This window comes from Drosophila willistoni (assembly GCF_018902025.1).
Source record: "Drosophila willistoni isolate 14030-0811.24 chromosome XR unlocalized genomic scaffold, UCI_dwil_1.1 Seg143, whole genome shotgun sequence".
Taxonomy (NCBI): domain Eukaryota; kingdom Metazoa; phylum Arthropoda; class Insecta; order Diptera; family Drosophilidae; genus Drosophila; species Drosophila willistoni.
The window spans coordinates 8,534,927-8,560,556 of record NW_025814056.1 but is presented as its reverse complement, the minus strand read 5'-3'; the positions used below and the strand labels follow the sequence as shown (position 1 = coordinate 8,560,556).

General features: G+C 37.7%; 4 protein-coding genes and 1 long non-coding RNA gene across 11 annotated transcripts; 2 read left to right on the top strand and 3 right to left on the bottom strand.

Annotated features, from left to right (window-relative positions):
* Positions 1 to 38: 38 nt before the first annotated feature.
* Positions 39 to 2,956, bottom strand: LOC6645274. 2 transcript variants are annotated; one of them, XM_023177376.2, is made up of 3 exons: positions 2,752 to 2,956; positions 2,389 to 2,669; positions 39 to 2,328 (listed from the first exon to the last, which is right to left on the bottom strand). In XM_023177376.2, the coding sequence occupies exons 2-3, from the start codon at positions 2,662 to 2,664 to the stop codon at positions 250 to 252; spliced, it is 2,355 nt and encodes a 784-aa protein (XP_023033144.1). In that variant the 5' UTR covers positions 2,665 to 2,669; positions 2,752 to 2,956; the 3' UTR covers positions 39 to 249. The 2 variants fall into 2 exon arrangements, with proteins under 2 accessions (XP_023033144.1, XP_023033143.1); XM_023177375.2 differs by having other exon boundaries at positions 39 to 2,669; positions 2,752 to 2,954.
* A 91-nt stretch (positions 2,957 to 3,047) lies between these two features.
* Positions 3,048 to 24,905, top strand: LOC6645672 (cAMP-dependent protein kinase type I regulatory subunit). 6 transcript variants are annotated; one of them, XM_047011961.1, is made up of 7 exons: positions 3,050 to 3,426; positions 5,186 to 5,349; positions 5,508 to 5,517; positions 22,143 to 22,502; positions 22,574 to 22,948; positions 23,036 to 23,175; positions 24,425 to 24,901. In XM_047011961.1, exons 2-7 carry the CDS (start codon positions 5,186 to 5,188, stop codon positions 24,507 to 24,509), a joined length of 1,134 nt encoding a protein of 377 aa, XP_046867917.1. In that variant the 5' UTR covers positions 3,050 to 3,426; the 3' UTR covers positions 24,510 to 24,901. The 6 variants fall into 6 exon arrangements, with proteins under 6 accessions (XP_002068336.1, XP_015033299.1, XP_046867917.1 ...); XM_002068300.4 differs by lacking the exons at positions 5,186 to 5,349; positions 5,508 to 5,517 and having other exon boundaries at positions 3,048 to 3,600; positions 23,039 to 23,175; positions 24,425 to 24,902; XM_015177813.3 differs by lacking the exons at positions 5,186 to 5,349; positions 5,508 to 5,517 and having other exon boundaries at positions 3,049 to 3,600.
* LOC124459658 (histone H5-like) lies at positions 3,707 to 4,895 on the bottom strand. The gene is made up of 3 exons (XM_023177340.2): positions 4,792 to 4,895; positions 4,354 to 4,728; positions 3,707 to 4,294 (listed from the first exon to the last, which is right to left on the bottom strand). Exons 2-3 carry the CDS (start codon positions 4,708 to 4,710, stop codon positions 3,863 to 3,865), a joined length of 789 nt encoding a protein of 262 aa, XP_023033108.1. The 5' UTR covers positions 4,711 to 4,728; positions 4,792 to 4,895; the 3' UTR covers positions 3,707 to 3,862.
* On the bottom strand, positions 5,523 to 6,782 carry LOC111518955. Its single transcript, XM_023177344.2, has 3 exons — positions 6,682 to 6,782; positions 6,244 to 6,618; positions 5,523 to 6,185 (listed from the first exon to the last, which is right to left on the bottom strand). The coding sequence occupies exons 2-3, from the start codon at positions 6,598 to 6,600 to the stop codon at positions 5,775 to 5,777; spliced, it is 768 nt and encodes a 255-aa protein (XP_023033112.1). The 5' UTR covers positions 6,601 to 6,618; positions 6,682 to 6,782; the 3' UTR covers positions 5,523 to 5,774.
* On the top strand, positions 15,448 to 16,698 carry LOC111518956. Its single transcript, XR_002724168.2, has 2 exons — positions 15,448 to 15,576; positions 16,650 to 16,698. It is a non-coding gene; the product is annotated as an uncharacterized LOC111518956 (long non-coding RNA).
* Positions 24,906 to 25,630: the final 725 nt, after the last annotated feature.

Genomic DNA, 25,630 nt, shown 5'->3' with positions numbered 1-25,630 from the left:
TGGCGGAAGGGGGCAAAGGGAAATGATTACGATTTTTGTTTAGTTGCTATTGATTGGTTTATTTTTTTTTTCATATGTTTTGTTTGTGGGTATTTAGAAAAAGATTTCTTTTCTATTTAATGTACTAATAAATTGTTAGGAATTATACTATTTAGTATTACTACAGTTTTTTTGAGAAAGACAGAGAGGGGGATAGATGCTTTTGATTGATGATGTTTTTAAATGCATTCGATTTGATGATGCCGCCGCCTAATTGTGTTTTTCATCCTCATAGTAGATAGGTAACTCCGATTGGATGCGCAGCAGACGAACATATGTAATCAGTTTCCATTCATGCTCTTCGGCCATTACAAAGGTGGACATATATGTGACCAACTCCTGGGAGCCATCCTGATCGAGATCGGCAATGAGCATTGAATGCTCTTGATTATTTAAATCCGGTTGGCATATCACCTCGTTCCGATCGTGACGACAAAATTGTACAATATTACTTTGTGAGGTGTTCTCGATGCGGGTATCGGCGCCCATGAATAGAGCCAAAATTACAGTTTCGGTGATCATTTGCATTTTGTAGGGACTGGTAGTTAGGGAGCTGCTGCCGCTGCTAAAACTAGAACTGGAACTAGTTGATGATTTTGTTTGATTCTTGTAAGGCATGCCATAGGTTTCGCGTTTCTCGATCAGATGATCAAATATGTCAAATTCCTCCTTGGGGTCAATATTTCTCTTGAGACGCGGCTGGGGTTGTTGTTGCTTTTTATTTGCATGGGATTTTTCTTTATCCTTGATGCTATTTAAATTTTTATTTGTATTACTATTATTTTTCTGCACATTATTATTTTGTGTGGCTGCTGAAAAGGCGGGGGATGAGGATGATGATGCTTTTGACTGCTTGTTGTTGTTGTTGGATACGGTATGCCATTCCCAGAATTTCATTACAAAACCGGACATCTTTGATTTGGTATTCTTAAAATGCCATTCAGCTGGCACCATTCCATACATGGCGCTATTGGTTAAATTCCATAGGACAAATGGTTTGCCATTTCGCATTTCACTCAACACCAATGTGACATTACAATCCTCCGGACATTTGCCACGATTCTCGACCAGCAATTCCCGTCCACTTAAAGAGTAAATATTACGCTGAGCCTCCACCTCTCGCCGCTGTCCATGAAGGCGATGCTGAGAGATTTTGGAAGCTTGCGTTAACCGTTGCTGACCCACAATCGACTTGTTGGTGATTAGGGCATATAGCTCGGCCAATGTCTTCGAGCGTTGCTGTTCGGTATTGTTGGAGCGCAGGCAACTGAAGCTAACATTTCCGGCCTCCAGTTGTAAACGAGCCACCTTTTGACATTCATGCAGACGGAAGCCATCGCCAATGGGTTCACCACGTCGTCCGGACAGCAGACGCAACACATTTCTCGTCTCCAATTGGGGGGAGGGAGGCTGCTGCTGCTGCTGCTGTACCAGAGCTTTTGTTCGCTGTTCTAGCGTTAGGCTGGATACTAGTAATATATCGAGAATGCCATCTCCATCCAAGTCGGGTAAAATGATGGGAAAATCATATTCATCTACTTTGTGGGATGAACGCTCTTTATAACGCCAATGCCATTGACCAGAAACCGGATTAATGGCGCCCAATTCGCCATATTCGTCCATCACAAGGCAATCATTCTTGGAATTGCCATCGATATCCAGCAATGTACAATCCACAGCCACTGGCTCGTCCACTGTCTGATCGTACCAGGCAACGGCACCAGAGCTGCCAATTAGCGAGATGATGCCATTACGTCTGTGATTACTGGGACGAAACTCGGATGGAAAGAATGCATCTCCCCGATATAGGAATATTAAATTGTTCTCCCAAGCCCTTAGACCGCTGACCACATTGATGCCGCCTTTTAGTTCGATTTTTGTATAGTTATTCAGCCAGTTGTGGGTCTTGACACGATCACCGATGGCCGGACAGGCGCCGGTGCCATCGGGATTGCCACATGGCACCAGCCAGACGAAACCCACTATGGCAAACAGGCATATGAGCACGGAGGCAATGAAACAACAACGTCTGGCCGTTGACATGGGCACTTTGGAGTCCTCCTCACCAAAATTGTTGCCCAGAATGGCAACATTATCGCCATTCATATCGAATTCACTATTGAAATTGGAGAATTCAGTGCCGGGTCCAGAATTGCCGGCACCGCCGCCGCCTCCGCCTCCCAAATCGCTAAGCATAACCGAACGGAATGTGTTCTGCATATTGGTGGTGTAGGTGGTTGTGTGACTCTTGGGAGTCTCTGTCTCCAATTGGAATCTCTGTGGTTGTTGCTGCGTGTATGTATGGGTATTAGTGTGTGTGTGTGTTGCAGGAGGTTTGCCTTTACGTACAGACGTAGATCGTGTGGTGTGTGGTGATTTTAAAGCCAAAGTGTTTGGCGGTATGCGGCTACGATTACGTTGGGATTGTTGTTGTTGTTGGTGTTGTTGCTGTTGCTGATGCAGTTGCTCCTCTTGACGATGTTTTTGTTCTTGTTGCTGTTGCTGTTGACTACGATGCTTGCTTGAGTTATGAATTTCAATCTCTTCATCAGATTCATCATCAGAATCGGTCATGGCCTGGCTCAGCGGCGCATAGATATGAGTTGGTAGCAATTCCGTGTGCATTTTAGCTTTTTTGTTTTTAAAACGAAAAATCAATACAAGTTATAAATGGGCCGCAAAAGGGACGAGTTTGCCGCTAACAGTATTTACCTTTAAACACTTATTCTTTATTGTTGGTGGCATTATCAACATAGCTATTCTGTTCTGATTTTGAATTAGGCAAACATATAATCAATATTACTTTCTGCTGCTTTTTGCCTTCTCGATATTAAATTTGTAACAGTAACGTATATATGTGGGTTATAAGCCATTCGCATGTTGACGAGATTTCGACCTTTCTGCTCACTCGTTTTCGACCTTTTTTGCTCTATCGTTTCGAACTTTTCTGCTCAACCGTTTACCGTGTCTGGCAACACTCTGATGAAGGGTTGCCAGCATCAGATTAGATTCTGGCAACACTGTTTACGTGCGTGAAAATTAGTTAAAGTTAATTTTTTTTTTGTATGAAAAACAAAAGATATACAGTGTTTCATAAGCATAATAAAGTGTTCCGCATGCGGCAACCGCTAACTAAATCAATTAGTCAAACGAATAGCAACAGTAGCATTCGCGATTGCCGCATTAAATAAAAGTTTACTTGAATTTTAGTCTAGCCTCAATATCAAAAACACACACACCCACACACACAATAAGAAACCCACACACTCATACACCACATACGAATTGTGTATATTGCGTAGCGAAGAAAGAAACTGCAACAACACACACACACACACACACACACCCACATACACAAACAAACACAGACAAAATAAAGACAGACAGATGTCTTACATGATGGCCAAAACGCTGGAGGAGCAGAGTTTGAGAGAATGCGAACATTATATACAGACCCATGGAATTCAGCGGGTACTCAAAGACTGCATAGTCCAACTCTGTGTGTGTCGTCCAGAAAATCCGGTACAATTCCTACGACAATATTTTCAAAAATTGGAACGGGTAAGTGCAGGGAAACGTTACATATTTTTTTATATTTTAAATTGTACATATATGTACATTGTTTGTGCGGGAGGACTGCGGCAACGTATGTCGCGTAAATGAGTAAATGTGTGGGCGATGGACACACCCACCACCCACCTGTAAAAGGAATCTTTAACTACTACAAATTTGAAAAAATAGATGCTGAGAAAACGTTTCACTTGAATTTGGAATGGCAAATTGTTGCCTCACATCTGTCTAGCTCTCTCACATGCGATGGTATTTATTTCTTGCCTTTTTTTGGGCAATCAGCTGCCCTCTTGGGTTTGGGGATTGGCCTGAAGCAAGAAGACTTTGCTTTAGGCTTGGCAACCCGACCATTCTTGACTTTCTTGCCACAACGTGGTTTGGCCGCCCTTGGTTTTCTTGGCCGCCTCCTGGCAGCAGCCTTCTTGGCAGCAGCCTTCTCGGCTTCCCTTTCGGCTCTCTTCTTGGGTGGTGCCTTACGTCTATTGACTAGTGCTTTTGGTGGTGCCTTACGTCTATTGTCTAGTGCTTTTGCCCTTCCACAAGCACGATCCTCCATAGCTCCATTGATCGCTCCCGACAAAAGCGTTGTTGATGTCGATGGGCTACAGTCGAAGCACAGACATGTGCTAGAATAATTGGGCAACTTGACTGGATTCTCTTTAGCTTGCCGTTTTAATCTCATGTCCTGAAAAAAACAACAAATTGCTTACCGACACAAGACAGGGACTTTTTTATTACACTTACGTCTTCCTTTGAAATTTTGAAACGCTCTTCATCCGTCAACTGCTCCCAAGTACGCGCTACGAGCTGCTCAATGTTAATTTTGTCTAAGCTCGATGTTCTTGCCCTTTTGTTGCGAGGCGGCTTCTTTGCTGGGAGTTTTTTCAACGGACGAGCCCGAATTTTTCCTACCTGTTGCTTTGCTTGTTTCATTGGTTTCACTTTGCCTACGAAGGCCCTGTCCACGAGTCTCAATTCTGGAATTTCCAAATAATTGGGCCCGAATAAATATTCTAGACCACCATTTGCTCCGGCTTCGCCTCCTGCTCCTAATCCTGATCCACCAGATCCTTCATCATCCGAAGAAGAGTACGAGGACATTGTAGAACAAGTATAAAACTAAAATCAAAGAAATTTTCATCAGTCAAAACAAAATTTTGTTACTTAAAAGGACTCTATTACTTTTCACTGCTTTTGGCAATTTACAATAATTCAAATATTGTACAAAAACTATATGAATATTTTGTTGTGTTCACTTAGAGTCCGTGTTATTTAATGATTGTAGATTCTAGATTTTCATATACCTTAACATTCGACATAAACAGTTCGATGTCATGGCCTACTTTTCCAGTTTGCCAGGCCTACTTGGATGCTTTGGTTTTGCTCTATTTTTAGGACTTGAATGTTATCACATAAAACTTGATATATATCGCAGAAAGTGCGATAATGCGATAGGGTGACCATTCGTGACACGATAAAACTAGACTATATATTTTTTTGGGAAAGAATGTAAATTCTGGTCCGATTTGCTGGACGGACGTCAGAACTGTTTGAAAGACTAGGACTAGACTGACAGATGTCTTACATGATGGCCAAAACGCTGGAGGAGCAGAGTTTGAGAGAATGCGAACATTATATACAGACCCATGGAATTCAGCGGGTACTCAAAGACTGCATAGTCCAACTCTGTGTGTGTCGTCCAGAAAATCCGGTACAATTCCTACGACAATATTTTCAAAAATAATCAAAAATTTGTTTGAGCGGGGCTTCAGGTCAATCTTACTGATTTATTTGTAAGACTTTAAATCATAGGCAGCACAAAAGGTGAGCAGGTTGTCTGTATAGCTATTTCAAGAACCACCAAGTTCTATCATCAGCAGACTTCGCTAAAGATAAAAATTGGAACGGGTAAGTGCAGGGAAACGTTACATATTTTTTATATTTTAAATTGTACATATACATTGTTTGTGCGGGAGGACTGCGGCAACGTATGTCGCGTAAATGAGTAAATGTGTGGGCGATGGACACACCCACCACCCACCTGTAAAAGGAATCTTTAACTACTACAAATTTGAAAAAATAGATGCTGAGAAAACGTTTCACTTGAATTTGGAATGGCAAATTGTTGCCTCACATCTGTCTAGCTCTCTCACATACGATGGTATTTATTTTTCGCCCTTTTTGGGGCAATCAGCTGCCCTCTTGGGTTTGGGGATTGGCTTGAAGCAAGAAGACTTTGCCTTAGGCTTGGCAACCCGACCATTCTTGACTTTCTTGCCACGTGGTTTGGCCTCCCTTGGTTTTCCTGGCCGCCTCCTGGCAGCAGCCTTCTTGGCTTCCCTCTCGGCTCTCTTCTTGGGTGGTGCCTTACGCCTATTGACTAGTGCTTTTGGTGCTGCCTTAAGTCTATTGACTAGTGCTTTTGCCCTTCCACAAGCACGATCCTCCATAGCTCCAGTGATAGCTCCCGACAAAAGCGTTAATGTCGATGGGCTACAGTCGAAGCACAGACATGTGCTAGAATAATTGTGCAACTTGACTGGATTCTCTATAGCTTGCCGTTTTAATCTCATGTGCTGAAAAAAAACAAATTGCTTACCGACACAAGACAGGGACTTTTTTTATTACACTTACGTCTTCCTTTGAAATTTTGAAACGCTGTTCATCCGTCAACTGCTCCCAAGTACGCGCTACGAGCTGCTCAATGTTAATTTTGTCTAAACTCGATGTTCTTGCCCTTTTGTTGCGAGGCGGCTTCTTTGCTGGGAGTTTTTTCAACGGACGAGCCCGAATTTTTCCTACCTGTTGCTTTGCTTGTTTCATTGGTTTCACTTTGCCTACGAAGGCCCTGTCCACGAGTCTCAATTCTGGAATTTCCAAATAATTGGGCCCGAATAAATATTCTAGACCACCATTTGCTCCGGCTTCGCCTCCTGCTCCTAATCCTGATCCACCAGGTCCTTCATCATCCGAAGAAGAGTACGAGGACATTGTAGAACAAGTATAAAACTAAAATCAAAGAAATTTTCATCAGTCAAAACAAAATTTTGTTACTTAAAAGGACTCTATTACTTTTCACTGCTTTTGGCAATTTACAATAATTCAAATATTGTACAAAAACTATATGAATATTTTGTTGTGTTCACTTAGAGTCCGTGTTATTTAATGATTGTAGATTCTAGATTTTCATATACCTTAACATTCGACATAAACAGTTCGATGTCATGGCCTACTTTTCCAGTTTGCCAGGCCTACTTGGATGCTTTGGTTTTGCTCTATTTTTAGGACTTGAATGTTATCACATAAAACTTGATATATATCGCAGAAAGTGCGATAATGCGATAGGGTGACCATTCGTGACACGTTAAAACTAGACTATATATTTTTTTGGGAAAGAATGTAAACTCTGGTCCGATGGGCTGGACGGACGTCAGAACTGTTTGAAAGACTAGGACTAGACTGTTTGCTCTATCCCTTTTTGTCTATCTGTCGTACTGACTGACTGGCTGCCTGTTGTTGAAGCAACAAGCGGCTTTTTGGTTTGGTCAGTTGATTAAAATGCGAAAATCAATAATAGCCGTTAAGGCTATTTTTGTGGTGTTGTTGGGAAACTCAATCAGGATTTGAACCAAAACTTCCACCCCATAAAGCGAAATTTTGAAACGGTTCATTAATTTCCAGTTGAAACTCTCTCTCTCACACACACACACACACACACACTAGATGTATGTAGATAAGGGTGTTCCAATAAAATTAAAGTACTATTTTCATCCTTTTCAGCATAAATTTACTAGCTAATCCTTCTGAAATTTTGAGAAGCTGTGTAAAATAGCGAAGCTTGGATCTAATTTTTATTGTTTTTTGATTCACCCTAATGTAAATATTGGGTATAGAGAGGGTCAGAAGGAAGAGGAATTGCATTTGTATTGCAGGCACGGACAGGTTGAAAGCTTCAAAAGCTTTTTCCTTGCGGTTTCTGTCGGACCAACAACAAGTCGGCTGCAATACACAAAAAGTCCTGTCCAAAAGCTGCAGTCAGTCTGTGCTGCAGTTGCTCTCCCGTTGCTCAGCCTCCTTTTCCTGCTTCTCCTAGTTCGCACTGTCTGTCACACTCTCTCAGTCATCTCTCTCACTCATTTAGTTCTATGTGCATGTGTGGATGACCCTGTCTGTCTGTATAATCTCTGTGGTTTTTCCTGCTTGCCTGTTGAATGTGCCCAGCATCAATGTTTCAGTTTGATAAACATCCTGGCGCCGTGCAGAAGCGTCCATTAGGCGGCTCCGCTGGCCAATTGTTGTTGTTGTTGTGCGGGTTGTGGTGGATTTTGTCTTTTTGTTATTTGTTTGTTCAAGTGTTAAGTTAAGCGTGTGTAAAACAAAATGGGCAACCAGCTGAGTGTGAATAGCATACAAGATGCGGTTATTGATCGCTTCAAATCGGTGGCATTGACAACCGACGAGAATGGCGCTATGCGCATTCGATCGTTCTCCGAGAGTGGTGTTAGCCACACAACTGGGCCACATCATTGCAGTGGTCGTGGTGGTCGCATTTTGCGCGAAAGCAGCATTGACGGCGGCGTGGCTGTATTCGATGCCCTCCTTCGTGATGATCATGAGCATCGTCTCAGTTTGGATGCCATGCACCGAGTGAGGCATGTGCGTACTTCCTGTACCACAATACCCGAGGAGGATATCGTAAGTGTTGATCAAAAGCGGCCCTTGGAGGCTGCCTCCTAACTTATATATATATGTACACACACACACACACACACACACACACACACACACACATACACAGAGAGACACAGGTATACCGCTGCTCCACAAAAGCTAATAATATTTGTGTAAATTCTGTTTACGGTCTTACCAAAAAGCTTTTATTACAAAGCATAAACAATTTGAATGTATGTATACACATCTGACCAAATTATTAGATGCACGCAATCTTTAAATTAGTTAAAAAAGATTTATCATTCTAACCCAATGGTAAAATAAAAAATGTCGAGTAATAATTTCCGCACTTTTTGAAGAAATGTTCACAAAGTATCAAAGTACAGTAGAATCCGGTTATAACGACTCCACTTATATCGTCCATCTGGTTATAGCGACTAAAGTTCGATGAGTAACCAATCAGTCCCAATACAAACTTATGTGAAAGGGCCTCCGGTTAGTACGTCTTTCGTATATAACGACGACAATCGTCGGTCCCTTGAGCGTCGTTATAGCCGGATTCCACTGTACTTTGATACTTTGTAAACTATTCTACTAATACAAATCTTTATTATCTCGTCTCTCAAAAGCTTTTTCTCATCTACCAAAAATACATTATGCCTAACAGGGATCTCTTGAGATTTGTTTTTATATCCTTGCAAAAGGTATTATAAAATTAAACAGATATTTGTAAGGCAGAGAGACAGAAAGTTGTTCTCGATCCCATAAAGTACCTATATGTATGTGCATATATTCTTGCTTAGCATGAGATTTCAAGTCAATATGCCCTTGGTCCATCTGTCCGTCTGTGTGAACAGACTAAGGTGTAAATTAATCTCTTTAATACTTATTGTCAGATGAGAAAATGTCTGAATGGGACCATTTCAATCCACATTTTCCACTTGTTCCATTATTGACTTCCTACACCTGGAGTTAGTTTTATGGTATACTAGTGGTAAAAGAAAAAGTCTTGTGTGTCATCTTCCATCTGTATCCGAAGAATCATAATAATGCCACAGCCCGTCACGGAGGCTCGTAAACAGAGAGACTCGTAATTTACTTGCAAATATCATTCCTATATTACAGCTATTCATTTGTCCAGAAGTGTAAGTTTAAGAGATGAGAGTGAGAGTGAAAGTGCGAGTGCGAGTGTGAGTGCGAGTGAGTTTTGATTGTGTGAGTATGCGCGTGCGAAAGCTTTGATTTCATTTAACCCATCTCTAACTGTAAATGGCAAATCCTGTTAGAGAGGTACAATAACAACAACACAACGGAAAAGGACAACTTCATCAAACGAAAATTTAAATGCTCTCCAAGAGTTTGAATTTAATTATTTGAACATTTATTTTATTGTCTTGGCATTTGAATTCAATTTTCCCAAAAGAAGACAATAAGCAAAGTTCATTAAAAATTGTTATTACGATTGTTAAGATTATAAAAAGATTTGAAAAAAATGCATAAGTTTTAAATTGTAGTAATCTTAGTGATTGAACCCTCTTTTTGATTTCATTTAAGTTTGAATGCCAATTTATATATATATTTGATTATCGGAGCTTTAGTCAGGCCTGTTCCCGATTTCGATTCTAAATAAATTTGTCGGAATCGAAATTAGATATGTTTCAAATCTTTAGGTTTTTAGTCAATGAATCTTAAATATTTTTGAATTTAATTTTTCCATTTGAGAAAAAGTTTGGAAACGACAATAGGCCTAAATATTTGCGTAAAAATAAAATTTGTAGACTTTGGCATTGTTAATTACATTGTTTAATTACATACTTAAAATCAATTTAGACTAAATTTATTAATTTAAATCTTTGATTTCTCTTAAAATATTTCAAAATGTATATGTGCTTATTTTTGAAAAGAGTATTCCAACTTACCTGGCACACAGCAGAGAAAGGTACTGCCACACCTCCCAGCCACTGGCGGCCCACCTACAGGCTTACAAGCTTTTTCAGCCAAGTTTATGTCAATTTTGCACTTGAAATTCGGCACACAGTTGTAAATGTAAAGGAAATCAAAGCTTTTTACCAGGCGCTCTTCTGGCTGCGTCATAGCTAAATGGAATGCATGTGTGTGTGTGTCTGTGTGTGTGTGTGCGAAAAACTTTTCTTCCTCCTGTTTTTTTTTCGGGGCGCATATCCTTTGGCAGCTGTGCTGTGCGTGTTGGTGAAGGTCATCATGTCGTCGTCGCCGCTATCGTCGTCGTTGTCGTCGCCAACGCCATCGTTTTGGCTCATTCTCATTCTCGACGCTTTCATTCTCGATTAGTCGTTGTCGTCCTCCGTTTGCGTGTGTTTCTATTTGCCGCCAACAAACCAAATAACCAACCAACTAAGCAACCAACCGGCCAACCAACTGGTTAGTTGGCAAAAATTTAGTTGTTTTTTGTTTCTTTTCGTTGGATTTGCCGCCAGTTAGCAGTTGGTAGTGGCTCCTTGGCTGATTGATTACGTTTATGGATTGGCAACAACAGAATTGTCATCGAACAATTAATGGTTCTTGTTAATGACCGTATCATGTTGAGACGGCTACAGTTACAGTTGAAGTTGTCCTTAGCCGATTAACCAATTCAATTCATTGTGAGCAAATTTGCCGGTATCTGTGTGAAAGCGTGAAAAAAATCGTGTAAATATTTGTTCAATTGTTTTTTTTGGACGAACTGAAAATGGTGGGTTAAACATTATGCTTTTTTATTTTTATATAGAGCAAATTTGCTTTGAATGTATTTAATTCCTATTCCATTATGGTTATATATCCCCTAAGATTACAGGATTCATTTTTACTTTCCTTTCTTGTGTGTGTGTGTGTCGGAAATGGCTTTTGGTAAGTGGAAGTGAATGATTTTGGTGTGACTTACGCGTGATAAGTCTTTACCTAAAATCAATGGGCAAAACCTTTTTTGGAAGGATGTGATTTATTCACGTAATGTAACTGAAGCTGGGCATCTTTGTACCCATTAGTGAGCCGGATGTGGCGACCTTTTGTTTGTCTATCCATTAAGAGGCTTATAAACGTTGCCACACAAATTCTGCGTATAAAATGTTCATGAATAATTAAGGGTATAATGGAAACAATGGTTTTTGTGCTACAACTAAGACAATGCTGACGAGAGAAGAGAAAGCAAGGAGAGAGAGAGAGATAGAGCGAATAGGATCCAAAAGGTAAAGTAAGAAAACTTTTGCATACTCTTAGGCGCAACAGTTTATGGTCCACACACACAGACGAAAGGCAAGGCATTGAGACTGAAATAACAGCAAACGGCAAAGACCCTAAAGTTGCCCGTGGAGCCTTTTTGGTCCTTAGAGAATAAAAGTGACCTCTCCTCAAAGATTCTTGATTAGGTTCCCAAAAAAGAAATCAAGAAAAAAATTAATATTGCTTATTGTTTAACCGATTGCTAACTGTGGTCGTCTTTCATCTCCTGAATAATAAGTATTTCATTCTTTTATGACGCCATCAGTCGAATCAAATCGAATCGAATCTAGTCGAATCCTTCAAATGTCAAATGCTGTTGCATGGTGACAGCTGTAACGATTGTGGTAACGGTCATTGGTTTGCTCTTTTGTGCTGACCAAATCGAAACGAGAAAAGGGTAACAACAATGTGAATCCCACGCATTGATATGTTCGTATGTATGTGTGGGTTTTTGGGCATGATGATGATGATGATGATGCCTTTTGTCCTTCTGTACGAAAATAATGTTTATGCAGGCAGTAACAGCAAAAAAAAGAAAGAAGCATTTTAACATTTTCCTGGCGATGGACAAGCAACAAAATGTTCACTGAATTGGAAATTTCACTGGACAAACTTTGTTCGCTGGCCACGACACCAACAGTTCACACCCCCTCGGAAACACTCTTTTTCTCTCTCCATCTCCCTCTCTCTCTTTCTATATACTTTGTATGTATCACATATATTTTATGAGTATTTTCAGCTTTAAAGAGCCTCACATCCATGGGAGCATATCAGAGCACAAAAAGGAGCAGCAGCGCGCAAATTTTTAATTAATTCGATTATAAAACGCATACACACACACACACACACACACACATTCTCCTACATAAAGACATAAATTTCACCTGAAGTTGCTTCACAAGAACCCAACAGAAGAGGAAACTGGCAGACAAAAAGCTTTTCCGCATTTTATGCAGTGCATCCTTCCTAAGTCTGCTACCCCACGCTAGCGTCCTACCTCTCCTCCCTATTCCTCCATTCCAAATATGCGTTTCTCTAAGGTTATTTTCTATAGTGTGTTTTATAATAACATTGTTTGCTGGCAAAGTGAATTCAAGTGTGAGAATTTTGGAAATTTCTGAGTGGAAACAGAAAATAGGACCTACACTTGTAAAAAGATAAAGAGAGATAGGGAGAGAGAAATTAGGTTTTTCTTTTTTAAATTTAACTTTTAGTTAATTGATTTATTTCACTGTTGTGCTTATTTAATTGTTGTGACCTATGACCCAGTCTCTCTCTCTCTCTCTCTCTCTCTCTCTCTCTCTGTCTCTCAAAAAGTCCCAGATCTCTCAGGGCTATCTATAAAGGCCTCATTTATTGCCATCTACTTATCTGCGAGGGCAGACTGAAAAGAAATAATGAAATAAGTTAGGCTCATACTCATGCAAAGTCTCCAATGTCAATTTTTCTAGAATTTAGTCTTTTATTATGGACCACATGATTTAGCAGAAAGTAGAAGCACATTTTGATACTCGACGATTCCACAAAAGATCATTTTTACAAACAAAGACAAATGTAAGCCGAATACTGGCGTAATTTTAAAGGTTTATTCCCCAAAAATTATAAAAAGTTTACTTTTTAAAGCCACAAGCAAGAATTTCGTACAAGATAATTCGAAAATTGTTCATAAATTGCTCTTTTTTTTTAACCGATTCCATATATATAATCTAGAACTTATTGTCTGCCAGATTGACTAATCCAATGGCAGAATACTTAAATTCTATTTTGTTCATACAGAGAAAGGTGTGTGTGTCTGATTGTAGTTGATTTTTGGGTTAAAGTTTTGTCGTCATTGAATTTTTTTTTTTCTTTTCCTCTTTACAATTATAATTCTAATCTTTATCGGCAATTTCTTCAAATGAACAAACATCAAAACAACATAAAAAAACTGAATTGAATTAACATTTTTATTGCCTCACCAAAAAAATAAAAAATATATATGTAGGTACATATAGTGTACGAGTGTGTGTGTGTGTGTGTGTTTGTCTGTCTGTTTGTGTGTAGGCCTAGACAAATAAATCGCCCACAATCTTTGTCTTTGGCACTGAAGCTCAAATTGATTTGCTATATACATATGTGTACATACATACCTACATACAAATATTTACTATTATGATTTCTTTCCCTTTTTTCGTTTTGTTTTTTAACCGCAACATGGGTGAAACTAGAAGTGGTCAAAGCAAAGTGTGCAAATGAAATGGATTTTATCCATAGACTAACCTTGCCTGGCCTGGCCTAGCCTAACCACACTCAAGTATCTGTTTTTTTTTATCCCCTTTGGCCATGGGGGGCGGCCAGCGGACAATTTCTCACTCTCGGCAACATTTTGTGGTCGACATTTGTAGTTTGATTGTTGGTTTCTCTTGTTGTTGTCTATTCGAGCTTATGTGTGTTTTTCTTATTTTTAAGAAAAACACTCATAGTACCTAAATATATGTCTCTTGTTTTTCGTATTTTTTTTTTGCTCTGTCGACTTTTACTTTCATCATAAATGAAGGTATTATAAGCTTGAAACAGTTTTGTGGCTACACTGCAAGAAATCCTCCATATATGTACTCATACATATGATGTATGAAAGAATATTATTAATACACTAAGAACTCTCTTTGTTGTCAAAATATTTCTTCATATAAATATAAGAATAAAAACGAGAATATATAGGAAACACTTGTGTCAAATTATGTGTGTTAACTATATATAAAAACGTAGGTAGACTCTGAACAGATATAAACTCAAAGTTCTGAGTTCTGAGGTTTGATAGAGAACATCTCAGCTCAGCTTCTAAATTATTCCCATTGAAATCTTGAAGAGAATCCCTTCTCTTCTTAAGAGAAATTATACAAAAGAAAACAAAGAAGAAAAATTTGAACAAAATAACCGAAAATCTTAATAATTAAAGAAAAATAGTTCAATAATAACGATTTCTCTCATATCAAATCGGACAAATCCTAGTATTTTTTTTGGCAATCTTTAAATGTGACTTTTTTTTTTTAACAATTATCTTTAATTAATTGGTAAATTAAGGTTTGCAGTCAAGCATTTTATGTGCATTTAGTACCTATCATTTGACTAGTCGGCAATACTAACTTTATTAATTACGAAGATACAAAAAAATTTATATGTGAAGGGAAAGACTCAAAAAAAAACGGTAGCTTTTGAGAAGGGAAATCTGTTTAAAATTATGATTTGGGATTTAATTGACAGATTCAATGTCGATTTTTATATAATGTTAGTAAAAAGTTTTAAAGTGTTAATTAGTAGCTTTGATTTGGTAATTTTATTAAGATCATGTACCGCAAATTCGGTCTGAAAATAAAAGTAAAAGATGCCAAGACCCAAACTTCAAATTTGGCTATATCTCGAAAGAAAGATATAAATGATTTTGTTGACCTTCTTGTTGTAACAATTCATCTTCAAAAAGGTAAGGACAAGGGACTTTAGCTTACTTAGCTCGGTCTAACTGGAATTGATGGACCGATGGATTTTTTGAGTGTACAAAGTAGTGAGATGTGGATGTGCATGTGTGTGTGATGTTTGTTGTGGCACGCACAGTCGTCGTTTGTCTCATTTATGAGTGTATATACAATGTAGTTAGCTGCGCTCTGCCCACATACCAACCACACACACACACACACACATCTTCTGTCTTTTGGCATAGAAAGAAAAGAAATGAAAAGAAGCAACAAAACCAACAACCTACCACAAAACAACGTCAAATGGATGGTGTTAGCTGCTGCCACTAGCAGTAGCCGCAGCAGCACACACACACAAACACACACATATATTTCATATGTGTATGTAGTAGAAGGCAACTAGTGAGTGAGTGAGCAAAGAGACACGAAGCCGCCGCAGTCGCAACGAAGCGACGCCAACGGACGATGTTGCGAACTGAACGCGAATTCGAATTCTCTTTTTTTTTGTTCAGTTTTTAGTTTGTGTCGCGCCTCCGTTTTGTAAATACGCGAAAGACATTTCGCCGAGTCAAAGTCGAGTCGAAAGAAAAGTAAACGGAAACAGCGGGTAGATTCTCACACTCACACACACACTTACACACCCACATACTCACACTCACACTCACAGAATGAGAAAGAGAGAGAAAAATTGTTGTGTTCCTGCAATTGGATTAATTAAGCAATTAAAAATGGCAGGAAAACAACAGCAACAACAACATTAACACAACAAAATGAAGCTCAGCATAAGAATTAAATTAGAAACACACACAAAAAATGAGAAAAAAAAAAACGAAAAACAAAAAATAAATAAATAAAATTATTTATGTACACCATTCCATAGTATTCTAACACACACTTGTGACGCACGAAAAATGAAATATATTTTTACTATTTTGTGATTTTTTTATTTTTATTTATTTTTATATACATAATTTGATTGCCGCCGCAGTCACATTTATGCCAATTAATTTCCTTCGCCGATTTCTTTTAATAGATCTCAGCCACAATAAGAAAAAAAAAGAGCCGCCTATATTAAAAAAATATATATATATTATTCATACGCACTGTTGTACAAGTTTAAAAATCGTTTCTTTCTTTCTATCCTTTCTTGCTGCTTGCTAACACTTCAAACTCAAGTCAAGCAGGAATTCCATGCAAATATGTTAAGTGCTAAGAAGGACGACGGTTAATGATGGTCGCGATCATCGTCGTCGCCATCATTCACCTTCTTCTCCTTCTCTGCATCTCTTTCATCTCCTCCTCCGTCCACCTTCCTTTCGATGGTGATGTTAGGCAGCATTCTTTTTAAATATTTATTTTTATAAAACTTTGACATTGGATTTGTCATTGCTGCTCTTTGGCGGCTGTCCACCGTTGCGTATACGTAATATTTTTATAATTTTTCGTTATATTTGTATCTTTTTTTTTTCTTGTTCTGTTTTTCTCATTTTTTGCTTTTCGTATTTTTTAAAAATGTATGTATTTACATATATATATTTTTATTTTTAAAGAAATTACAATCGCTGCGTGCGTGTGTGTGTGTGCGTGTAACTATCTGTGAGTGTGTTTTATGTGTGTAGTTTTGATTCTCACATAATGAACATTGATTTTCATTTGTGGTTGTTTCTCTGTCCATATTAGAAGTCACGGCACAAATAGCCATACACGGATAAAAGCAGCAGCAGTAGCAGAAAAACAAAAAAACCAGAGGCTAAAAGCAAAAAGCACAAACAAAAAACATGTCTAAGGTTTGCACATACTAAATAAAAAAAAAACGAAAACCAAAACGAAAACACACAAGCAACACACCTAATAGTGTGCGTGTGTGTTTGTCTATGTACACCAACTAGTTAGTTAGTTAGTTAGTTGGCTAATTATTTAGTTGCCTCTCCAACAACCACCCAACCCACAATCTCTTAGTGCATAAGTTCTTTACGTATTCGCATTGTATATGCATGCATTTGGTCATTCACTCACTGACTGAATGGCTCACTCATTCATTCCATCCATCCATCCATCCATCCTTCATTTGTTCGTCATAAACTTAAATTTACACGCTTTTATTCAAAGTTGCACAATTGTTCTGTATATAGTTGTGCAATTTTGTTGTCTTGTCCCTCCACATACTTGTATACACACACACACACACACCTTCTCTTCCTCCATATGCATACTCACACACACACACACACACACACACCTAAAAACACATAAATTGTCGACGCCCGCTTTTCTCATTTCATGGTCGTAGCCAAAATGATCTAAACAAGGGTTGAAATATTGCCAAGTGCATTACTTTTTTTTTTTTTCAAAAATCATAACTGATATAGTCAGTCATTCAATCTTGCAATACTTTTTCTAAATATAATATATATGTATTTATCTGTAATCAATAAAGCAAAACAAGCCCTAAAACAAAAATTAATGAGAACCCGTTTGCTAATGAACAAGATATTTGTTTTTATTAGTTCTTTGATTTAGGTTTACAATTTCTGAAACTCGAATCTTTGCCTGACTTTTGATTGCCCTTAGCAAACAGAGCCGCCCATGTTTCGTTTTGCTCTTTATTTATTCATGTGCGAGTATATTGCATTCGAGATGCAACAACACAAACATATTCCTCTTCTTCTTTATGTTTGTGAGTTAAGTGTTGCGCACTGTCTGTCATATTCCATCATATCAATGTCTCATAAAATATGTTTCAATTACAAACGACTAGAATCAATTTCATAAAACAATTTTGAAAAGTTATTTCAATTGTTGTAGCTTCAGTCTCAAGATAAGTCTGTGGGATAATAAAATGTCAATTGTGCGAAATATCTAGAGTAGCTTAATGTGCTCAAATGAGAAACAGATGCAGAAATATTAACGCCAAAAATCTATATCTAAATTTAACTACACTTTAATAAGTTACAGAAAAGAAAAATCAGAAACAAAACAAATTTTATAATTATTTAGAATGGAACTTGGCTTATAATTTGCCTTGCTTTATTTTTCGTGCTAAGTAGTCTTATGTAGAATCAACTAACTGACTAAATATGGTATGAGTTAAAAATGTGAGGACATAAGTATTTTAGTTAAATTACTTTTTAGACCGAGGCATTCTGGTTCCTTGACAAATGTGGCATTATCTATTGATTGTCTAGTTGATTTGGATGGATCTCTATGAGGATCTCAATGATCTAACAGATTTTAGGCAATCAAAGAGCTTATTTAGTTTGGGAATTCAATCACTTAATCAGTTATAGAAAATGGCCAAAAGCAACATATATGCATGTACAGTTGAGTGTAAAACTTGATCTGTTGTATTCCACTGATTGTGATTTTCTTTTGTTTGTTCTGTTTTGACAAGTCACAGTTGCACAACCCATATTTGTGGGACTATTCCCAGTGCCAAGACCCAGACCTAGACCCAGCCCTGTACCCTGCCCCACCCAGGCAATCGCTGACATCTAATCAGACTTGCATTTGTCATCATCAATGTCATAAATGTTGTTGTGGTTTTTTGTCTTTTATTACTTTACATTTTGATAAGCGGCACCTCAGTTTCTGTCTCTATTTTCCTATCTCTATTTCCGACTGAAGTTTCCACTGTTCCAATTTAAATTTCCATTTCCATCGCCGGTTGGGACGATCCCAATTTACAATTCGAAATCGATTTCCGTTTAATATGTCGCTAAAAGGCAGAAAATCGCACACAAACACACACACACACACACACACACAGAAGAGCCAATGGCAAACCGAATACAAGGAAACCCAAAGGAAATAACTAGAGAAAGAGATGGGGAGATAGAGAGAGAGAGAGAGAGACAGAAAAGGAGAAGACATTCTGTGTGGGGTGACATATGGCCATGACCATGGCTGTGGCTGTGGTTATGGCGATGGCTGTTAAGTTGGCTGGGCGCCGACTCCGCGTCTGCATAAAGGTCAGGGTCAAATGATTGGCTGGCTCCCTTGGTCGCAAAAATCAAAGTCAAAATGGTCATAAACATTGTTGCACTCTACTCCTCTCTACTTCTCTCTCTCTCTCTCTGTTTACATGATGATGCCGATGACGATTTTGGTTTTTGTGGTGAGGATGTCGTCTTGCGGTTGAATATGCAAAAAAGTTGATAATGTATTTCACTTAACAGCCATTTGTATGCTCCGGACGTTGATTGATTTAGCCGCATTTGGGCGGAGGCTTTCATTGCTTTGACACCTGTCTCCATCGAACGAACGGTCGAGCGACCGACCGATCGATCGAGCGCCACCTTCAAGTGACTGGCAACTACCCAAGAGTTAAAGTTTGAAAAACATTAACAAAAACTCGATTTGAGGCCAGCAGCCAAGCGCACTATCAACATTCACTAGTCACTCGTCATTGCGAGTATTATCATCATCACGATCTTCTACAATCCATGATCATCATGATCATTATCATTATCATCATCAAGCAATTTAGCTTCACAATTAGCAATTTCGATTTCGATTCCGATTTCAATTTCAATTTCATTCCTTTTGTGTGCGGTGTTTTGCTTTTTCTTTCTTCTTGGCTTTGTGTTTACACAATTTGTGCGTATTTCATATGATGATTTGTTTAGATAATAAAAAAGAAATTGTATTCTCACAGTAGTGGGCCTTCTTTATACCATTTGATGTTTGCTTCGCGTTTCGTGTTCATGTTTATAGCATCCAGTTAAAGTGCTCTTATTGCTGCCCATAGACCACATAGAATTATACACACACAAAGGAAAAGGATTATCATGCTGTAGTTCAATCTTGTATAATAGTCTTAATAATGGGTTTTTGTCAGTTTTCTCATGAATTCTTTTTCGTTACGCCCTTCAAATATATTTCATATGTTCATTAATGTGTTAAGAACAATATTAACAATTACTGAATGGTATCCAATTAAGTAAGAAAACCATATGACAGCTATCCAAATGTAAAGTGTAACGATAATAATAGGAAAATTTGACCCAAAACTTGAATTTATTTATGTAGTTTTTGTTTTCTAAATTTTCGAGCCAGGTTCACATAATAATTATTAGAAAACAAAAAAAAAATTTGTTTTTGGTATTAGATTTACGTTTCACAGAAGCTACAAACTTCTTTGTTCAAAGTTCTTCTATGAAGAATAAAGTGACAATAATAATAATAATAATATACTGGAAATTTGTAAGAAAATGTTTTTTTTTCTTTTTGAACATTTAGAATTGTTTTTGTTCTCGAATCGTGAATCGAAATTTGGTGTTTTCTTTTTACATTCACCACAACGTTTCGCCTTCTTAATTAACTCACAGGGCTGTCAAAGTTTCCATTTATTTAGCAATTGATTTTTATTTTATGTGCAAATCATAATTAATGTCAGCATAAACATAATATTATACTACAAACATTTTGACCTATCAATATATAAGTTATAATTTAAAACCAATTCACAAAATATCTTAGAGGTACTTCTTTGCGATAGTGCATAATATCTTACATTTTGGATATGGTTCTAAATACCGTACAATTTTGAACCCAAAAGTATGCTATAGGGACTCAACGAATTTTTCGTTTTTTAATTCTAAAGAATTATTGAGATCTCTTGCATTTTATGAATTGTTTAGTGTTGTTGTTAGTGATGTTTGCAAAGAAGATTGATTTTTTTTAAACAGTATGTTCTAAAATCTGCTATAGTATACTTTTGGGTGCATATTTTCCAACCACAGATTCTCCGATTTTTAAAAATCTGGCCGTGATATGGATAAAAATCCAGGTTATATTCAGATATCTATAGATGGGCCTGAATCTAAACTGAATTTCTTGCTTTTGCTGGAAGGATAAACATATATGAGCCAAGGTTATATTCTAGATAACAGTGAACTTCTTGTCTTTTGTTCTTGTGCTAAATAGGCTTAGGATCCACCCAACAGCAAGTTCCAGAATTCTCTTTCATATACCTAGGCATCATTTTTGTAGGATAGTTACGGTACGCTTTAGTTAATGATCAATCTAGTAATTCTAGTTATTAACAAAATGCATCGAGAACTCTTAAAGACGGCCAAATGAGCCACTAGATTAAATTGCTTTAAATTGTAAATTAGTTGGCGGCAATTTGGATTTATTTTATTTGTCTAAAGCTTTCGTCTAGTCCGTTGTGGACCTTGTGTGGATTAGATATTGGATTCTATTTAATAATTCTATGCAAAAATTGTTAATGTTTTATGGACCACAGTCTGCTGCATTTCACCGTTGAGTGACAATTTAATGCAACTTAATCAGCCCAGCTGCTGGTCATTTCTGGCTGACTGCTTTGACGTCACCGCAGCAGAAGCAGCAGTAGCAAGGAATTGCAATTGGACAGCTGGACAGCTAAAAGCGGAACTCGGTAGCTTTGCGGGAACCGAAGGAAATTGGGGGGCCCAGTGCGACTATGGGAATTGTTTTTGCATTTGTTTAACTCTCGCTGCCATTTCAATTTGCATAAGAACCTAAGACAAACAGACAGAAAGACAAACCGACAGACAGACAGACAGCTGGTGCATACCAAAAGTCTAAATGCTAATACGGAACAGACGTGGTGAGATGCGATGCATATGATTTGGATTCCATTGGATTGGATGGGTAGGTAGCAGGGGTCCCCGTGTTGAGTAAGCTTCATGAATTTTCTCTCTTGCATTCTCCAGAAGGAAAAAAAATGAAAAACTTTGAGCTAACAAAAATAGACAATAAAACTGTTGCACATAATTATTAATTGGCGTAGGTGGAGCTTTTTCATGGATTTTTTTTTTTGCCATTAAACCCAATATTTGTAAATCCTTCCTTCTGACAACGACTACGACTCTCTCATGTGAGTCGTAGCAAATCCAATTTACGCAATGACGCACATTGGTAGGGAGGATGGGATGGATTGGATGGGCGGTAGCATCATCATCGTCATTTGAATTCTCATCTCATTAAAGTGCCCAAGTGGGGAGGATAGATTGGGTTGGGTTGGTTATCTGAGTAAATGCTACATTTGCATTTTATGATCCATGGCACTTGGCATACAAAATGGTTTCAATTGTACGCCCTTTTTTGCCGCTTTTCTTGTATCGAATTTATAATGTAATTGTGATTCGTGATTTAATTTGATTCGATTTGTTTGTTTTCTTTTTGCAGGAACAAGTGAAACTGGATGCCAGTAAACAGGTTATCAGCCCTGACGATTGCGAAGATCTCAGTCCAATGCCACAAACAGCTGCACCGCCCGTACGTAGACGCGGTGGCATTTCAGCCGAACCCGTCACCGAAGAGGATGCCGCCAATTATGTTAAGAAAGTGGTACCAAAGGATTACAAAACAATGAATGCCCTGTCCAAGGCAATTGCCAAAAATGTACTATTTGCCCATTTGGATGAGAGCGAACGTTCGGATATATTCGATGCCATGTTTCCGGTTAATCATACAGCTGGCGAGAATATCATACAGCAAGGCGATGAGGGTGACAATTTCTATGTTATAGATGTTGGTGAAGTTGATGTAAGTATGGCTATATATGTATGTATGTACGATTATTTATGTGAAATGAAACGATAATCCTTCTTTCACAGGTCTTTGTCAACTCCGAGCTGGTGACTACCATTAGCGAAGGCGGTAGCTTTGGCGAATTGGCCCTCATCTATGGCACACCTCGAGCCGCCACTGTACGCGCCAAGAGCGATGTTAAACTGTGGGGCATTGATCGCGACTCCTACAGACGTATTTTAATGGGCTCAACCATACGCAAACGCAAAATGTACGAAGAGTTTTTGTCACGTGTCTCCATACTGGAAAGTTTAGATAAATGGGAACGCCTGACAGTGGCCGATTCCCTCGAGACCTGCTCATTTGAGGATGGTGAAACGATTGTGAAGCAAGGAGCGGCAGGCGATGATTTCTATATCATTCTCGAGGGCTGTGCGGTGGTCCTGCAGCAACGCTCAGAGGTATATAACATTTTGAATGGGGAAAAGCTAATTGACACTAATTTAATGTATAACCTTTTATTTATCACCCTCCATGCTCAATCCCAGCAGGGCGAAGAGCCTGCCGAGGTGGGTCGTTTGGGTTCCAGCGATTACTTTGGAGAGATTGCATTGCTATTAGATCGACCACGTGCAGCCACTGTAGTGGCTCGCGGTCCGCTCAAGTGTGTCAAACTGGATAGGGCGAGGTGAGTTTTTGTTTAAATTTAAATGCTAACGAAACGAAAAATCAAAGTTATATGCATATATGAGCTTGTTCCCCCCTTGTGGAGAGAAAATACTTTACTAGTTACGACTCCTTCTGCTAAGTAATTTTGTTAAACGAGCGAAAGTCTTTTTTGTGTCTTATTCTTTGCTCATATAATATTTGTTTTTCTCACTTTACATATCCTTGTCCATGGATTTATACTTACTAAGACAAATAACTAAGATCAAAAATATTACTTTTTATCACTACGACTATTCGGCTTGGTATAGGCAAAAGCGAACTCGTTTAAAAACTGCAAAACTTGAACGAATAAGAATGAAGCGCAATTTCGAAATTCGCCCAGTAGTTTATATCCATAAGTTTTATTTTGTTTAGAAAACAGAAGCAATGTGATTGGTAAAATATTCATATACGCCCCCGACCCTAAACCTCAAACTCACTCGATTTTGGTTGCAATGATTTTTGAAATGGTGAATGATAATCTTCGTTCTTTCAAAAGGTCTTCGACCCAGCGTGAACTAAAAAATAGTTATACCAACATCTGCTCATTTAGTCATAGGTGAATGATTTGAAGATCAGACAATCAATGCAAGGTGTAAGATTTAGTGGAAAATCTATGTTCGATTCTACGGCAACATTTCGTAAAAATGCCGTGCTTAGCCAGGGCCAGGTGTATTTCAATCTCCTGCATGATGGATTTATATATCAGATTTTGATAGAAAATCTTGAAAAATAATTGAATTTTTATAAAGTTTTGATTGTGTTCGCCAAGGTATTTTATGCGGTTCTAACGCATTGATCAGCGAGAAATGGAATGAAACAATGAATATAAAAAGTGCCAAGTCTTGCAGAAACCGATTTCTACAAAGTTAAAGACTCAGCTTATAATTATTATCAGCAATGGAAATAGAAGTAGACCAGCCAGCCGACATCGAGAAAAGGAAAGTATTTAATGATTGCAAATAATCTAAAAGTACTCCGAGATGGTATACAGAGACAAGGATATGAATGTTAGAATACTCTATAAGCAGCAAGGACACATATTATAACTGAGTGCACGAGGATTGAAGGCTGAAAATAGATGAGTTTAAACGGAATTATCATTAGCGGAAGAGAAGAAGTATGCAAGATGATTCCTATAAGTAGGATAGGCCCAGAAAGATAAATTGTTATACTAAGTAGTCTAAGAAATTGGATCACTAAATTAATATATTTATATATGTAAACAGGTTCGAACGTGTATTGGGTCCCTGCGCAGATATACTTAAACGGAACATTACGCAGTATAACAGTTTCGTTTCATTGTCTGTTTAAATGGACAACAATAAACATCAGCAAACACCAACAGCAAGAACAGTAGCAGCAGCAGCAGCAGCAACAACAACAACAACAACCACAACTGAGAACAACAATGCAGCGAATGCCAACAACTACAACAACAACACAACAACCACACAAAAATTTATTGAAAGAAAAGATGGAATAATAAAAAAGGAAAGAAAGGAAATTGTTAAACGCTCAGAATCAGCTGCAATTGCAGCTGAATCTAAAACAAATAAGCTAAAAGAAGGCAAGAAGCAAGTAATAAAGGAAGAGGAAAAAAAATTTAAAAAAAAAAAAATAAACTTAAACTTTGTAATTGTGTAATGGTTAAATGCAAGCAGAGAAAACAAAGAAACTAAAAACAAAAACAAAACAAACACACAAAAAAAAAAACAAACAATACAAAACAACAACCTACAAAAGCAAAGCAAAGCTAAAGACTATTGTAATTCATCTATGTGTGTAAATTTTAGCTTGGATTTATGTGGGTTTTGATCCTGGGATAATTCAATCAGATTTGATTCGATTAACGATGATTATGATGATGATGATGTGTATGTTAATTATAATTAACTACTTTATATTTATATATATATATATGTTTATATACATATATGAATTCTGTATGTTGTGCTGAAGTTACATATGCAATACGCATATATGTATGTATATATGTATTAAGATATATGTATATGTATGCATTTTGTGTACATGTATGTGTGTGCGTGTCTCAGTTGCGGCATGTTCCCCTTTCATCCTGCAACTTGTAAAACTTTTGCACTGGAGCTGAAATTCAAAACAGAAAAAAACAAAAAAATAAAAAAAAATAAAAAGTTTCTTAACTTTAAACCAACAATAACTGCAAAACTTGAAACAACAACAACAAGAAAGAAGAAGGGAGAGAAAGAGAGAAACAAACACAAACAAAACAATGAAAAACAAAAGTCATTTTTTGCACTGCAAACTTTTTGTTGTTGCTCCTTTTCTACATATTTATACAACAATAACTAGAACAAAAACAACAATAAAAGAAAAACAAAAACCAAAAAATAAAAAAAAAAATGGAACATGCTGCCACACAAAAAAATGAAAAAACTCCCCACAAAAAAAAA

What these genes read in the sequence shown, in the direction of transcription:
- LOC6645672 (XM_023177338.2), top strand. Translation starts at nt 7,990, where the DNA reads ATGGGCAACCAGCTGAGTGTGAATAGCATACAAGATGCGGTTATTGAT. An exon ending in CAATACCCGAGGAGGATATC is followed by an intron (nt 8,305 to 22,142) that starts GTAAGTGTTGAT and finishes TTCTTTTTGCAG; the next exon opens with GAACAAGTGAAACTGGATGC. An exon ending in TAGATGTTGGTGAAGTTGAT is followed by an intron (nt 22,503 to 22,573) that starts GTAAGTATGGCT and finishes CTTCTTTCACAG; the next exon opens with GTCTTTGTCAACTCCGAGCT.
- LOC124459658 (XM_023177340.2), bottom strand. Translation starts at nt 4,710, where the DNA reads ATGTCCTCGTACTCTTCTTCGGATGATGAAGGATCTGGTGGATCAGGA. An exon ending in TCAAAATTTCAAAGGAAGAC is followed by an intron (nt 4,295 to 4,353) that starts GTAAGTGTAATA and finishes TGTTTTTTTCAG; the next exon opens with GACATGAGATTAAAACGGCA.
- LOC111518955 (XM_023177344.2), bottom strand. Translation starts at nt 6,600, where the DNA reads ATGTCCTCGTACTCTTCTTCGGATGATGAAGGACCTGGTGGATCAGGA. An exon ending in TCAAAATTTCAAAGGAAGAC is followed by an intron (nt 6,186 to 6,243) that starts GTAAGTGTAATA and finishes GTTTTTTTTCAG; the next exon opens with CACATGAGATTAAAACGGCA.
- LOC6645274 (XM_023177375.2), bottom strand. Translation starts at nt 2,664, where the DNA reads ATGCACACGGAATTGCTACCAACTCATATCTATGCGCCGCTGAGCCAG.